We start from the raw sequence: 12,839 nt of genomic DNA, 5'->3' as shown, positions 1-12,839 counted from the left end.
GTTTTGATTGAAGATTTTAGCTGCTAATGTCAAGTGACAGTTATATGACCTTTCTGTTTTGCTTTCCTTCCAGCTACAGCCTCTAATGACAATCTAATGCAAGAGATTTTCAAACAGGTATATCTTATAAGTCTTCAAAAACGTCATCTAATTTGACTCCAACAAATAACAGAGCAGAAATTCCTTGTTGTTGTTACCTTTTTGGCTTTCTTGGCTCGATTTAACCCTATATGGATAACATAATGAAACGGGCTGGGTGGGATTTAATCTCCAGTCTTGGACCGTCTGTTGTTTTGCTTCTCTATTTCATGATGTTGATCTATTGCTTCCTTTTCAGGCTTCCTTGACTTCATTCCCCCGTAACTAAATAGTCAAACCTGCGTACGTAAAGCTGGTCCGCATGGAAAACGATGCTTCGTCCAGCCGTACTCAAAATTAGTAGAATAGTCCATTGGGACGATCCATTGGCTGCCTTTATAATTGAAAATTTGTTTTTATCAAGTTCGTAAAATGAATTCATTGATATAGAAACACATCAATACAAAATCATTCTATAATTCATTCGTAAAACGGCACCACAGCAACACACAGTGAAATTAAATCAATTTTCCCATTTTCACCATTTCACTTCCTTCCAAACCCGAAATTCGAATACATATGAATCTCCAACTCCTACTCGACCAACTTCATCCCTTTCCGCACCCGGTTCGAGGGTGTAGTTTTTGGAACAATAATAAATCATAACAATCCGTTGAACGTTTGAAGAGGGTTTCCTAGTACAGCACGGCACAGCGTAACTCCATCCCACGGTCACTGCATTCGAACCATCGGAAAATCACAACACATTTACCGACACTTTTCCCGATTGTTTACTTCTCTTCTGCTCTCTTTTGCTGCTGCTGCTGCTACTACTAACACCACTACTGCCGGCATTGTATTCTTCTCCTAGCCTCGCGTTTAAATAAATCTCACCTTTGCTCGTACTTCCACACGATGTAGCCGAGGGTGGAAAGGCAACCGACCAACACCAGACCACTCACCACCACACCGACCACGTTAGCGTAGTACAACTGCTGAACAACAGCTGCCGGCTGCAACCGATCGGGCGACCCGATCATGGTCAGGAACGCGGCCATTACGACCGAACCTTCGCTCCCACCGTTGGTCCACTTGCAAACCATGTTTTTCTTTCTCTCCTCGCCACGCGGGACGTGTTTTTCTTCTCCACTAGTTTCACTTCACTTCACCGAGCGCACGCTAAATTCACTTGCTCGCCGTGCTTGTTTCACAGTGAGCTGCCTGCAAACAACTGCCCTGACATGTACCCATCACACTTGCCAACACTGGAACAAACTTCTGCTGATTGACTGTACAACATTACCACCCAGAAAACGATCGCGCACACACATTAGGTCGTACGGCCCAGCGGCAGCCACTTTGGTAAACACATCCAAGGAAGCACACTGTTAGCACAAAGCGCACAAACACCAGATTTATGCTCTCCCGTACCTGTCATGCTACGGGGTATTCCCAGCGCACTGGGAAGATGATCTCATTTCTATCACTCACGCTGTCACGCATGCCGTGCGCGGACATAAGATCCACTGGCCATTCCCAGTCATTTAATGCACTGTTAACATGGTGCTGTAGAGTCAGCCCCACCCGGTTCACACGCGTTCAACGATCTTACACACCACACAGCACGATCACGACTGAAACGATCGTGGACGAACAGCTGGACAACTGTTCTTCACCCGGACCCGGAGACCACACTACAATTCCTTCACGCATGCCCACCACAGTGTGCCGCGATCATCATCCCGATTGTCGATCGCGTTTGGGGAAAATTAATCCGCAAAAATCTGACGCCTGGCTACTGCTGCTGCTTCTGGGAGTGGAAAGCATGCTCATTCACTGTTTCTATTTTGTGATGCGGCACGCGCCGTGCTTCGTGCGTATGGTTCAAATTTCACGATCGCGAGTGTGTTTTGCTTTAATGGTGCGATCGAACTGCACCGAGGTGTAAATGTCTATGAGGAGGGCGTAGGTTTGAAACAACGGCACGGCACGGGTATATATGTGTCAAACGAAATTGATGAGATGCAAATCGGGGAAGGTTGTGCTAAACATGCAAGCGAACAAGTATCATTCAAGCGATTGGATTTTTTGCCTAAGATTGTTGTTTTGTTCCTTATTTTATTTCACAGTTTCAACTATAGTTTGTGAGTAAAATCAATTTCAAACCCCTTAAGTTTCTATATAATAATATTTCAAAGATCGATACGATCAAAAATGTTGTTCGTATGTTTAAACTTTTTTAAGATAAACTGTTGTGATCGCTGATCGCAACTGTAAAACGTATGATCATAGTGTATGGTCGTATCGTATACAGTGACGGACAATAGAATAAGACCACTCCGCATACTGCACTCGATACTTCAAATGATTTTTTATATCAATTTTACTTTTACTTTAAAATTAACAAATCATCTAGTAGAAATCAATTAACCTTAAAAAAAATCGAAACAAATTCTGCTACACTAGGTTGAGGTCAAAAAATAGAAAGAGCGGATGCCTAAAACTCTAAAACAAATGGTGTTGGAATTTTAAATTCAATGATTTGTTTTAATTTATATTGTTCATTGTGTTTTAACCATAACTTGAGAATTGCGAAAATTCTGTCGAGGAACTGTAATCGAAGATTTGTTTCGTACTATGAGTGTTCGCCTGAGTCACATCCTGAAGGCTGGTTATTACCACTTCGAGCTTCGTATCTGTTAACCCCTTCTGAGGCAAATTCGTCCATGACACAATCACTCAGAATGAGTGGCTTTGTGCAGCGCTATTTTGTGTTTTTTTTCTCCTTCCGGAGCTATAATCTCAAGAGTTTTTGGAATGCAATTTTTATCTCAATTTGAATTTTGGTCCTCGGTTTGATTGTATTCGTGCTGAGTCTATCTATATTTTCAGACTGTGATTGTTACGAACGGTTTGAACGGTTGTAAATTATTTTCTTAAAAAGATCTTGATTCTCCATTCCTCTCATACTGCTATTGAACACTACCCAATTATTATTTCTTTTTTTAAGCCATAAAAAAACATCTCAATCTGTTTGTTTATCCGAATCAAACACCGAAGGGTAACGAGATCTTTAGCAAAAAAACAGTGACAACCATTATCAAACGATGTGTGACTAGCGGAGCAGATCTTGCCATGCGGTAAAAGCTCTCTTCCTCCATAGCTGTACTGACAAGACCCGGTAACAACCGTGCTGTGTGACTAGGGGGAAGAAGAAGAAAAAAACCCATTCCACTATAGCTCACAGTTCGGCAGTTCACTTTAAACACACATTAATCATAACGCGTCCAGGCCGGCCGTCAAGATTGGTTTTGACTTTATATTTACAGACTCATCACACTGCAGGTGGTGGGTATGCACGGCATCCCCAACTCCACTGCAGAAGCGACTCTGTGAGGGCATCGCCGGCATAGTTTACTGTCCAAAATATGAGCGGCAGATGGGAAGAAAGAAGCATTTTTGATCACTCACATTCCACGCCACACACAGCAAGCCAGCGGGCAAAGAGCTTTATGTATGGCGGGAAAGAGTACATTGGGCGGGTACCATACCACGCGTACACTTCCTTATTGGCCACGCGCAAACGCAAGTTGTTGCCCGTGATTGTTTACGCCATCACCCTGGAACGAAACCAAATATGTGTGTGTGTGTGGTATTTGAGGGGCCCTTCCTTCAAGCGCGTACTGAAATGAACTCATGACTCAGTTGTGCGTCTGCTTTTTGGGGCCGATTTACAGAAGTACAGACTACGCGCACTGAAGGTTCTCTTCTTCGAAGCACCCTGTGACGTCGTTTGCCAGGAAGTGTCCAATTGTTTGTATCGCCACCTTTAGCACACAGCTCTAAGGCAAGCGCTTTGAAGTGTTGGGCACAGCTTTACGTTTGATTCTAGAGCCTGGCAAAGTGTACTTTTGATGACTAAATTTAGAAACATCATCATTAGAGGTTTAGGCATCTGTTAGTCCCTGTCTACCCATGGAATGGGTAGATTTTGGATGCTGCATGAAAGCTGTAAATTGCTGTTACTGATGTCTGATCGGAAGCGTCCGTTAAATTCAATGTAAATATTATGCCGCTAATTTAGTATCGAAACGAAGCTACACCAAAGACTGGATGGCCTGACTGGATTTTCATTAAAATTAAGTAATGCCTAATAATGTCTAATGACAGCTAGCGAATCATTTAGGATTAAAAAAATAAAATTTTACCCAGGGTAGTTTTCAGGTCTGGTCTTCATTCGGCCGGACCGGCGTTCAAATTCGATCCAAACCGCCTCCCTGTACGCAAGATTGACTATTCAATAGGTCAAAATTAAGTCACAGGAAGCCAGGAATTGAAAGAAGAATAAGCGTTAAAGTCCTTAGGATGACAAATAGAAAGCACAGTATATGTTAATGGGCACCATAAAACATTAACTGTTCTCCAATTCTTACAGACGCTTCAACCATAAAGGGAAAAATTTAAATCAGATTTTATTTCTTTTATTTTGATTTAGCCTTCTATCGATTAAATTGGAAATGATATGAAATATTTAGTTTATTTTTTATTTTAATTTTGAAAAATGGGCATTCAATATTAATTAATAATTATAACTTATTAAATTATTTGTTTTAGCAATAGGGTCAGGTCAAATCCTTCTTGCGGTCATTCTTCGTCAAAAAGGTTGTATAATTTACCAATAATGCTACAATTCTATTGACTGGCATACTCTCAATTCGAGCATCTATGGTGACACCAGGTGGTTTTCAAATAACTCCGCTATATTCCACGATAAGACGTACCACTGGCTACAGTGTTTGGCTTTCATGATCGGGATCTTCTTCTTCTTCTTCTTCGGCACTACAACCTCGAGAGGTCTCGGCCTGCCATTTCTGGCCTTCTGTGACTTAATTTTACCCGTAGTAAAGTAGTCAGCCTTACGTACGACGGGAAGGCGGTCTCTGGATGGGATTTGAACCCCGCCCCTGCCGTGTGAAGACCGGCGCCGCAGTCGCCTTTGCCACCGGACCGCCCCCATGATCGGGATCCAGAGGGATATAAAATCTCGTAAGCGACATGTATGATGTGGCCAAGAGTTCTATGTACCGAGTTTCCCGTGCTCAGGATGTGATCATCAAAAGTAATGAATCGACAATCCCAAAAACACGAATTGATGCCTCACAAAGTATGGGAAAGCCGTTGGTCATAACACATGTAATATTAAGCAGCGCATTTGCCACACCACATTCCAATATCTTTTACTCCAAAGCCAAAAAAAATGACACAGACCAAACTAACTATTTAAGTCCTTATCATTTAGCCTGGATTTTTTCAAAGAAGTTACAGCTCCTAACTAAGACATTCTTACGGCTCAGTGTTGTGATCCGGCAGGTAAACGCTAAGGGAGGTGTCAACAAACTTCGAACAAAAAGGCACATGTCTTTTGACAGCAAAAATAAATTATTAAGTTCGATGCTATCGTATGCTATCATTGGATTATTTCAACATCAGTCAACCATCTACTATTGAAACTTGTGATCAATTTGTACCCTGTTTGAAGATGTTTGACAAAGTATGGGCTTGTCCTTCACCTTCAATTATAACACTTTCGAGATTTACTACATTTTATAACCCATAAAGAAAATTTTAAACTTTTTAGTGGGAGACAGATTTCGACCTTCAAAGCAGAGTTTGAAGTCCGAGGCTTCTTTGGCTACGAGACTTTATCGTTATAATACTATGATTTACGAATTTCAAAACATCCATCAATTCGCGGATAATGTCCTGCCAAGGATGGAAATTATAATACAAAACACGCTGTCCTTGTCCAACCACGTCGGCTTCAGCTCAGAGCCGTTTATGTAACAAACACTTAGATTGGGCGACTCACGGGTCTTATTATACAAAATATCTCCTTTTGTATACGCGAACCTCGGGTTGGAGATCAACGAGGCGAAAACTTAAAATGATGGTGGCACCACCAGCGGCCCTGCTAACAAACACTGATTTTTTGCCGAGAGGATTTTTGGCCCCGTATGTGTGGAAGGACAATGGGGGAGCCACTACAATGATGAGCTCTACGAGCGCATCAGATTCGCCAGGCTCGGGTGGGCTGGTCACGTCATGAAAATGACAACGGACGACCTTTTATGGATGGAAGTCCTTTTAGGCCGTCCACACGGACAGAGGAGGCGTGGTAGGCAGACAAAATGAGATGGAGTGATGGCGTTGATGCGTCTGCCAGAACGGCTGGGATAACGGATTGGCAGACGACGGCGCTAAACCATGAACGGTATCGAAGATTGTTGCAGCAGGCCAAGACCACAAAACGATTGTAGCGCCTGATAAGTAAGTAAGTAAACTAACAAACCAGCATTTCCAGCAGATTTATGGATATCAACCGGTTTTCTACATCATTATTGAAGACGTTGTGCAAAGACTTACTACAGCTTTATTAAACAGCAAATTACAAGAAAAACTACCCGACTTCACCTTTAGCCATTTTCGCACGCTCTTGCACAATGTTCCAACATTCCTTTTGCTGGAGTAAGTCAACTAACTCGACAGCACTTTTGCACCATGCCATGGAGTTAGCACTACGCACGTGAAAATTCCCAACAGCACGATCCATTTTCCATTCGTTCGATTACCACCACCGGCGGCCATCACAGTCGAGGCATACACACATACAAACAATATCGTTCGATAAGCACCCAGAATCGGATGCTCCCCCTCGCTGAAACCTGTGACCTTCCAGAGCCGCGGTGCGTAAGTCGGTATCGATAAAAGACCACCCCACGCCATTTTCCACCCGGGAAAATCACCACCAAACGCACCAAACCCGATCTGTTTCAACGCAAGTCGCATGTGTGTAGCGACACCATTGTTCCAGCGAGGTGGGTAGGGTATTAGATTAACATAAATTTCACTTGCCCCTCACCCGTGCCCTCCCCTCCCTCTCCCCCCCCCCCCCCCACTTTCCATCAACCACTCTTTTTGGCCTATGGCGCGATTGCAGTTCGAAAGCAATAAAGCTTTCCACCCTAATGGATCACATGTGCATCGTTTTCCGGATGGAAGGAGGACGTTCGGGGCCACGCTGTGTTAAGTGACCGGGCCCGGGTTTTGGCCCGCTCAACTTCCACCATATGGTTGTTGTTTTTTTTGCGTAATTTCCCGGGTTTCCCGGTACTAAGGGAAGAAGCGTTCTTAGTTCACACCCTACTTCCCCGAAAATCTCGGTACCGAATTTACACCAATAAGAAGGGAAGTGGACAGGGGTGGGGGGGGGGGGTGGAGCTGGAGCGAGGTGGCTCGTAAATCCGTTGTACGAGCAGAGATTTTCCCGCCGGGTTGCTCATGTTTACCGTGTTGATTAAGTATTTAGCGAGTGTGTCGGAAGTGTTCTGGACGATCGATGTGGACCACACCCGAGCACTTGCACGCCAACTAGATTCGCTGTCAAAGATCGATAGTTATAGTTGAAACCATTTTTTTTTTTTTGTTTGCTGGAAAACGCTCACCAAATAATCGATCGAATGCAACTGGTACGAAGGCTACCGAGTGGTGGCAAACATTGTAGGGTCTCGTTTTTCAATCACAACACCTCGCAGCAATCGTTGTTGTCCGAAGACTTCATCTATTGGTTGGGGTGCAAAAACCTAGTTCCGTGTCATTTGCAGCCGCACTGCAATCGACCGGGCAGTGCGCGAAATGGAAATTTACCTATTTTTAGATACATTCACTGGACACACAATCCACCACGGTGTGTTCGTTGTGTGCGTACAACCCATACCGGGCGGCTGTTTGTCCAGGGCAGGAACGCACAAACACGGCCAATTTGTTCCGACCGAACCCGGGGTACAAAAGAATGCACCACGGTGAATGCAACGCAGCATTGCAACAGGCTCACGTGGTCGGGCGCGAGGTCGGGTAATGGCTTGGCATGGCGTAATACTGACCTTTCCGGTTTGGAAAACCGGCAGCCACACGTTGACGCTAGCCTCAAACGGGTAAAGTTCAAACCACTGCTTTTTCCCTTGCTTCCATTCCCGCTTTTTCCACCGGTTCCAAATTCCACCACGATCCGTGGTTAGTTTTTGGATAAAAATAAATATACTCGATCTGCTAGATTGGATCGGAAAGTATGGCTTTCGTAAGGGTTTCAATTTATTTTGGTTTCAGCTTCAAGCAAACTGGTCGGAATAGGAACAAAAGCAGCTATTTGCACCTGTTTCAATAGACTGGACGATGAACAAAATGGGCAACCATATTGAAATTGCTTCACGAGTATTTGTAAAACGCTTAGTATTGAACACTAATAATAATTATGGAAAGCAATACGGTAAAACCGTCCTTCATGAATAAAAAAAATGGATGTTGGAAAAACTGCATCTGGGTATCGAATGACGCACGTTAGGAAGTGCTTTCAGTATCCTGTGAATGCACCGTTCAAAATCAAGATCATTTTTTAAATCACCACATAATACAATTAAAATGCACCTTTCACAACTTAAATAAAGTTACGCACTTCACACAGCTGTTCACATCGACTGATGGAATGGCGAACGCTTCCCCACTAGCAGACTCAATTAAATCACAACGAACAATTAGCTCCCGGTTAGCCACCGCACACCGCTAAATCACGCCAACCACAAACTGTAACAAACGGTGACCATCATTGCACCGATCGCACGGGGTCGAACGTTCCGAACCAACCGATCGGTTCCACGGTCAACAGGTTGACTGACTGATAGCTGATCGCTAGCGACGGTTAGTCCGAAACATCGGTAAAACCATGTGCTACTACCCGTTGAGTATGGCGTGAAAATGTAATTTACCCACCCGACACGCCAGCGAGCCGACAATCTGGTTTAATTAGATTAGGTGCTACTTGCTCCCGATGGGTGGCCCATCGGTTAGTATGTGTTTGTTTTTTTCCGTCTGCCGTAAGTAGAGCAGAAAGTTGCAGTAATCAGAACCTGGGTGAGAAAAACCAAAAGCTAAGTGGTAGCATGAGACGTGCTGTCGAACGAAAACAACGCTGGTATTGTACAACGCTGGTGCGGTTTTGATGTGAGTGAGGAAATATTATCGAATATTACGTTTCATACTGAACTATTTAAAGTATTTAAATATGTTTGAATTTCGAAACATAATTTTAATTGATTTTACCTTTGTTTTACTCGTTATTTCACATTCGAGGATAAAAAAACGTTGTTTTGCATTTAAAAATGTTGAAAATTTTGAACTGCTCGATCCGTTCGACAACATTCGAGCACTGTGCTCGACTTTCGCACATCGGACGCAAACGTACACATTCAACGGGCAAAATCGCACCGACGGGCAGCTTCGGCTTCAACGAAAACAACAATCAGCTGTCATCGAAGAGCCCGCGCTTCGGTACGCGCTGTTGTAAACACCATTTTGTAAGCTCCTTTTTAATCGTGTAATTTGTGTAAATATCAGTTCAAACCCGCCATGGAAATTATAAACCCGGGTCCGTCCTCACATCAAACAACCGTTGCCGATAAAATACGTTCCAAAGAAGCTGCACGACGCTTCAAGTACGGCTCACCGAAGCTGGTGGATCTGATGCGTGAGGTAATGGGTATGGTGGTGATCCACCTCGCTGTTCCTCCCTCCTTAATATGGTCATTTTCCTAACGTAGAAATGTCGTATCCGCATCAAAGAGGCACGCAACGATCAGTTCCTGAGAAAGCGAAACATCATTCAGGAGGAGAAAACGTTTCTGGAATCGATTGTACGCGAGGAGCTGTCCGAGCTGGAACACGACATTGAACTGCAGGAACTGATCTACAAGGAGCTGATGCAGGACACGGAACAGTGGTTGTTTTACGAACGGGCGGAAAACTATCTCATCGATACGTACGAAACCGATTCCGTGTTTTGTCCCATATGCGAACACAACGTACTGCAGCTGGACCAGATTGCCCAACGGCTCAGCTGTGTCTGTGGCGTTTTGCTGCGTTACGACGGGTCTCTGGAAACGTTCAGTAAGCTTGCAACGGAAACGATCGCCCAGCATGCAACGCGCTGCACAAACAAACTCCAGTTTTTCACCGAGCCCATCGTAGATGCGGATTACGTGCAGTTGAACGCTTTTTGTCTCGGTTGTGACTTTTACCGCGATCTAACAAGTTAGAGACGGCGATTGAAAACGTTTTGTTATTTTTGTACGGTTTTAGCTTTTTAAAATTTTGCCGCGTGTATTGGTCTCTCTCTACGTTTTCATAAGCCTATTTGTATTACTATGACGCGTCTTGAAGGTGGTGATTAAATGTTCAAAATAAATGTGTTTGTGATCTTTTAAACGCTAGATTTACTTTAGAACAATCGATAATGTGGTATTAATTAATCTAGATAAATGATATAAAAATTAGATTCATATAAAGATTGTTTTTAATCATCTCAATTTCAAAACAGCCGTTCTTATAGTCGGAAGTAAAAAAGCGTTGTAGCCTAGCGGATAATTTTTTAATCGCTTCAGTATTTTGCAGATGTGTATACATTTTATTTTCCTCTACAACTGTGTTAGTTTAAGCAAAATATATCTTATAAAATGTCACACATATTTCATCAACCGCATGTCTCAACACGTTGTGCCCCACATATGTACGTCACGCATGGAATGTTTGACAGCTGTGTGCGAAAACAACCAAACACACAGCAAGAAAAGGAAAATTAATCGACACACTGCTTTCTTGCCCAACAACAACGCAGCATAAGTGCGAGTCAACCGAAACAACCAGCATCGTGCGACGCATCCGCTTAATGCTGTTGCCGCTGCTGCTTGTTCCGTTTCGGAGTTCGGTGGTGTCGTTCCCGGTCGCGATAGTTCGTTCCCGTCTGGCTGTCCGTGTTCCATCGGTTACGCCATTCGCGCTGCCCTGCGTTCAGCCGTAGTAGGCCCCCGTTTACCAGTCCGTGCGGAACCGAGAACGAGATCACCCGCGAGTCACGATCTTTTCTCCCGTGTGTGTGTGTGTGTGTGGCTAAGGTTATCAATGTCGTCGTCGTCTTTGCCGTCATCTTAGCCAACAGAAAGTGTGTGCCTGGTGCGTCCCGAAGGGAGCGCACAATCAACGCGAATCTATCCCTAGAACGCATCGACGGGATTTGTAGTTGCGTTGAGCAAACTAGGAGAAGAGAAAAGCAAAACGATAAAGAATGTAATCGAATGTTCCACGCGAATGTTTGGTATCGCGCCGCTATCTTTCCCTCTCGCGTCACCGCATCCGCATCGTCGTCATTGACGGGTGCTGTTGGAACGGGCCCAGCGTTTCTGTAGCCTCATCATCCTCATCGTCTGCAGCATTTTTTCGAGAAGAGACCCCAACGGGTACGTCACAATTACGTTCCGTTTCGGATGCGTACAGGAAGTAGCTACGGTTTCCGCTCGCATTTCAGTGTGTGCGCCTGTCTCTAGTGCAAGTATTTGGTGCTGTTCGACGCGAGAAAGATAGTTCGCGGGTGCGCCAACAGATTAGCTGTTCGTTTGCTACGGTTTAGCTGCGTCTTCGGAATTCAGGCTCACACGATGGCCGGATGGAGAAAGTCCTTTCGTTACATTACCTGCATTTTGGCGTGCATGTGTACGCGCTAGCATGGGATATCTCGAACCATCAAGTAGGCGTCCAACGTTGCTGTGCTAGAAAAAACGATTCCGGTAAAACAGTAGGCCCGTATGTTGAGCTCAGCGAACCATTCCCAATCGGTTGGGAACTATACTATCAGTGCAATTGATCTGTGATAAAGTGAAAATACCCGCAGGACCAGGACCACACATCCGATCGTCCTGTCTATTTTTCTCAATAGTATGTTTACGCGTGCGTGTGTGTGTAACAGTGTGGTGTGCAGATAGAAGAAAGTTGAACCACAGCTCCGGAGCTGTTTGTTTTGCTTTTGCGTTGCTTTTCATCGGTGTCGTCATCGACACGGTCGAGTGTGTGTGTGTGTGTGTGGTTGGTGCTCGTGTAAACTGGTCGCCTAGTGTTCGTGTAGTTTGGGTGTGAATGTGTGGTTGTGTGTTGGATGAATTGTTTTGATTCATACTTAGATTCAAGTGGTTGAAAACTGCAACCCTGCGCCAAGAGGATCGTGTTGCTAAGTTACCGTCTGGACAACCTGTGCCCGATCGGATTCGGCAATGACTCCCGGACCAACAACCAAAATGGATCGTTCGATGGTGACGGGTGGTGGCGGTGGTGGATCGAGCGGTACCGAGCAGCGCAAGCGCTGCGGGGAAACGATCCACTCTGGCCAGTTTATGGTGTCACACTTCGAAACGGAAGGTGCTGAGGATGACGACGACGATCTCGGTATGCAGATGGAGGAAGTCAAACCGGCGGATCTCATTGCAACCGACAGTGCCGGCGTAATACTGCCGGTGTCTGCATCGGGTGCCTTGTCGGATGTGGCCGCTTCCACCTCTTCCGGTGCGCTGGTGCCGCTCGGTGCCAGCATTGGATCGACGGAGAACCAGAACCAGCTTGCCCGATACGTGCCAAGGCCCTTCGGCAACCGTACCACGGTATCGCAGGTCGAGATCGATACGGACCTTTCGACGGTGTTCAATACGCTCAACGTAACGTACACGTAAGTAGACACACTAGCTTTACCCCCGATAGTGGCGTACCCAGCTTGGATTCATTTTAGCTCCCCGTTCCGAATGCCCGAACACGTTTTTACCCGATGTATGCGCTGAGATTCCACTCGCTGCAAACGCTTAGAGAAAAGCAAACCAGCTAGCTGATAAGGA

General features: G+C 44.9%; 3 protein-coding genes across 9 annotated transcripts in view; 2 read left to right on the top strand and 1 right to left on the bottom strand.

Annotated features, from left to right (window-relative positions):
- Positions 1-4,331, bottom strand: part of LOC118513425 (ATP-binding cassette sub-family C member Sur) — a 57,308-nt gene extending 52,977 nt beyond the window's left edge. For 6 of the 7 annotated variants that reach the window (XM_036059139.1, XM_036059141.1, XM_036059142.1 and 3 more), the window contains exon 1: positions 973-1,888. In XM_036059139.1, the coding sequence (XP_035915032.1) occupies positions 973-1,181 (209 nt within the window). In that variant the 5' untranslated portion in view covers positions 1,182-1,888. Of the gene's footprint in view, positions 1-972; positions 1,889-4,286 lie in introns of those variants that run through there. The other variant, XM_036059140.1, reaches the window with a different exon arrangement.
- A 5,049-nt stretch (positions 4,332-9,380) lies between these two features.
- Positions 9,381-10,399, top strand: LOC118513430 (RIP-like protein). Its single transcript, XM_036059157.1, has 2 exons — positions 9,381-9,660; positions 9,729-10,399. Exons 1-2 carry the CDS (start codon positions 9,538-9,540, stop codon positions 10,221-10,223), a joined length of 618 nt encoding a protein of 205 aa, XP_035915050.1. The 5' UTR covers positions 9,381-9,537; the 3' UTR covers positions 10,224-10,399.
- A 322-nt stretch (positions 10,400-10,721) lies between these two features.
- Positions 10,722-12,839, top strand: part of LOC118513426 (hormone receptor 4) — a 43,866-nt gene continuing 41,748 nt past the window's right edge. The window contains exons 1-2 of the mRNA XM_036059147.1: positions 10,722-10,983; positions 12,138-12,676. Coding sequence (XP_035915040.1) covers positions 12,228-12,676 — 449 coding nt within the window. The 5' untranslated portion in view covers positions 10,722-10,983; positions 12,138-12,227. The remainder of the gene's footprint in view (positions 10,984-12,137; positions 12,677-12,839) is intronic.

Source organism: Anopheles stephensi, chromosome 3, assembly GCF_013141755.1.
Source record: "Anopheles stephensi strain Indian chromosome 3, UCI_ANSTEP_V1.0, whole genome shotgun sequence".
In the NCBI taxonomy this organism is placed as follows: Eukaryota; Metazoa; Arthropoda; class Insecta; order Diptera; family Culicidae; genus Anopheles; species Anopheles stephensi.
This window is presented reverse-complemented; position numbering and strand designations above follow the sequence as displayed.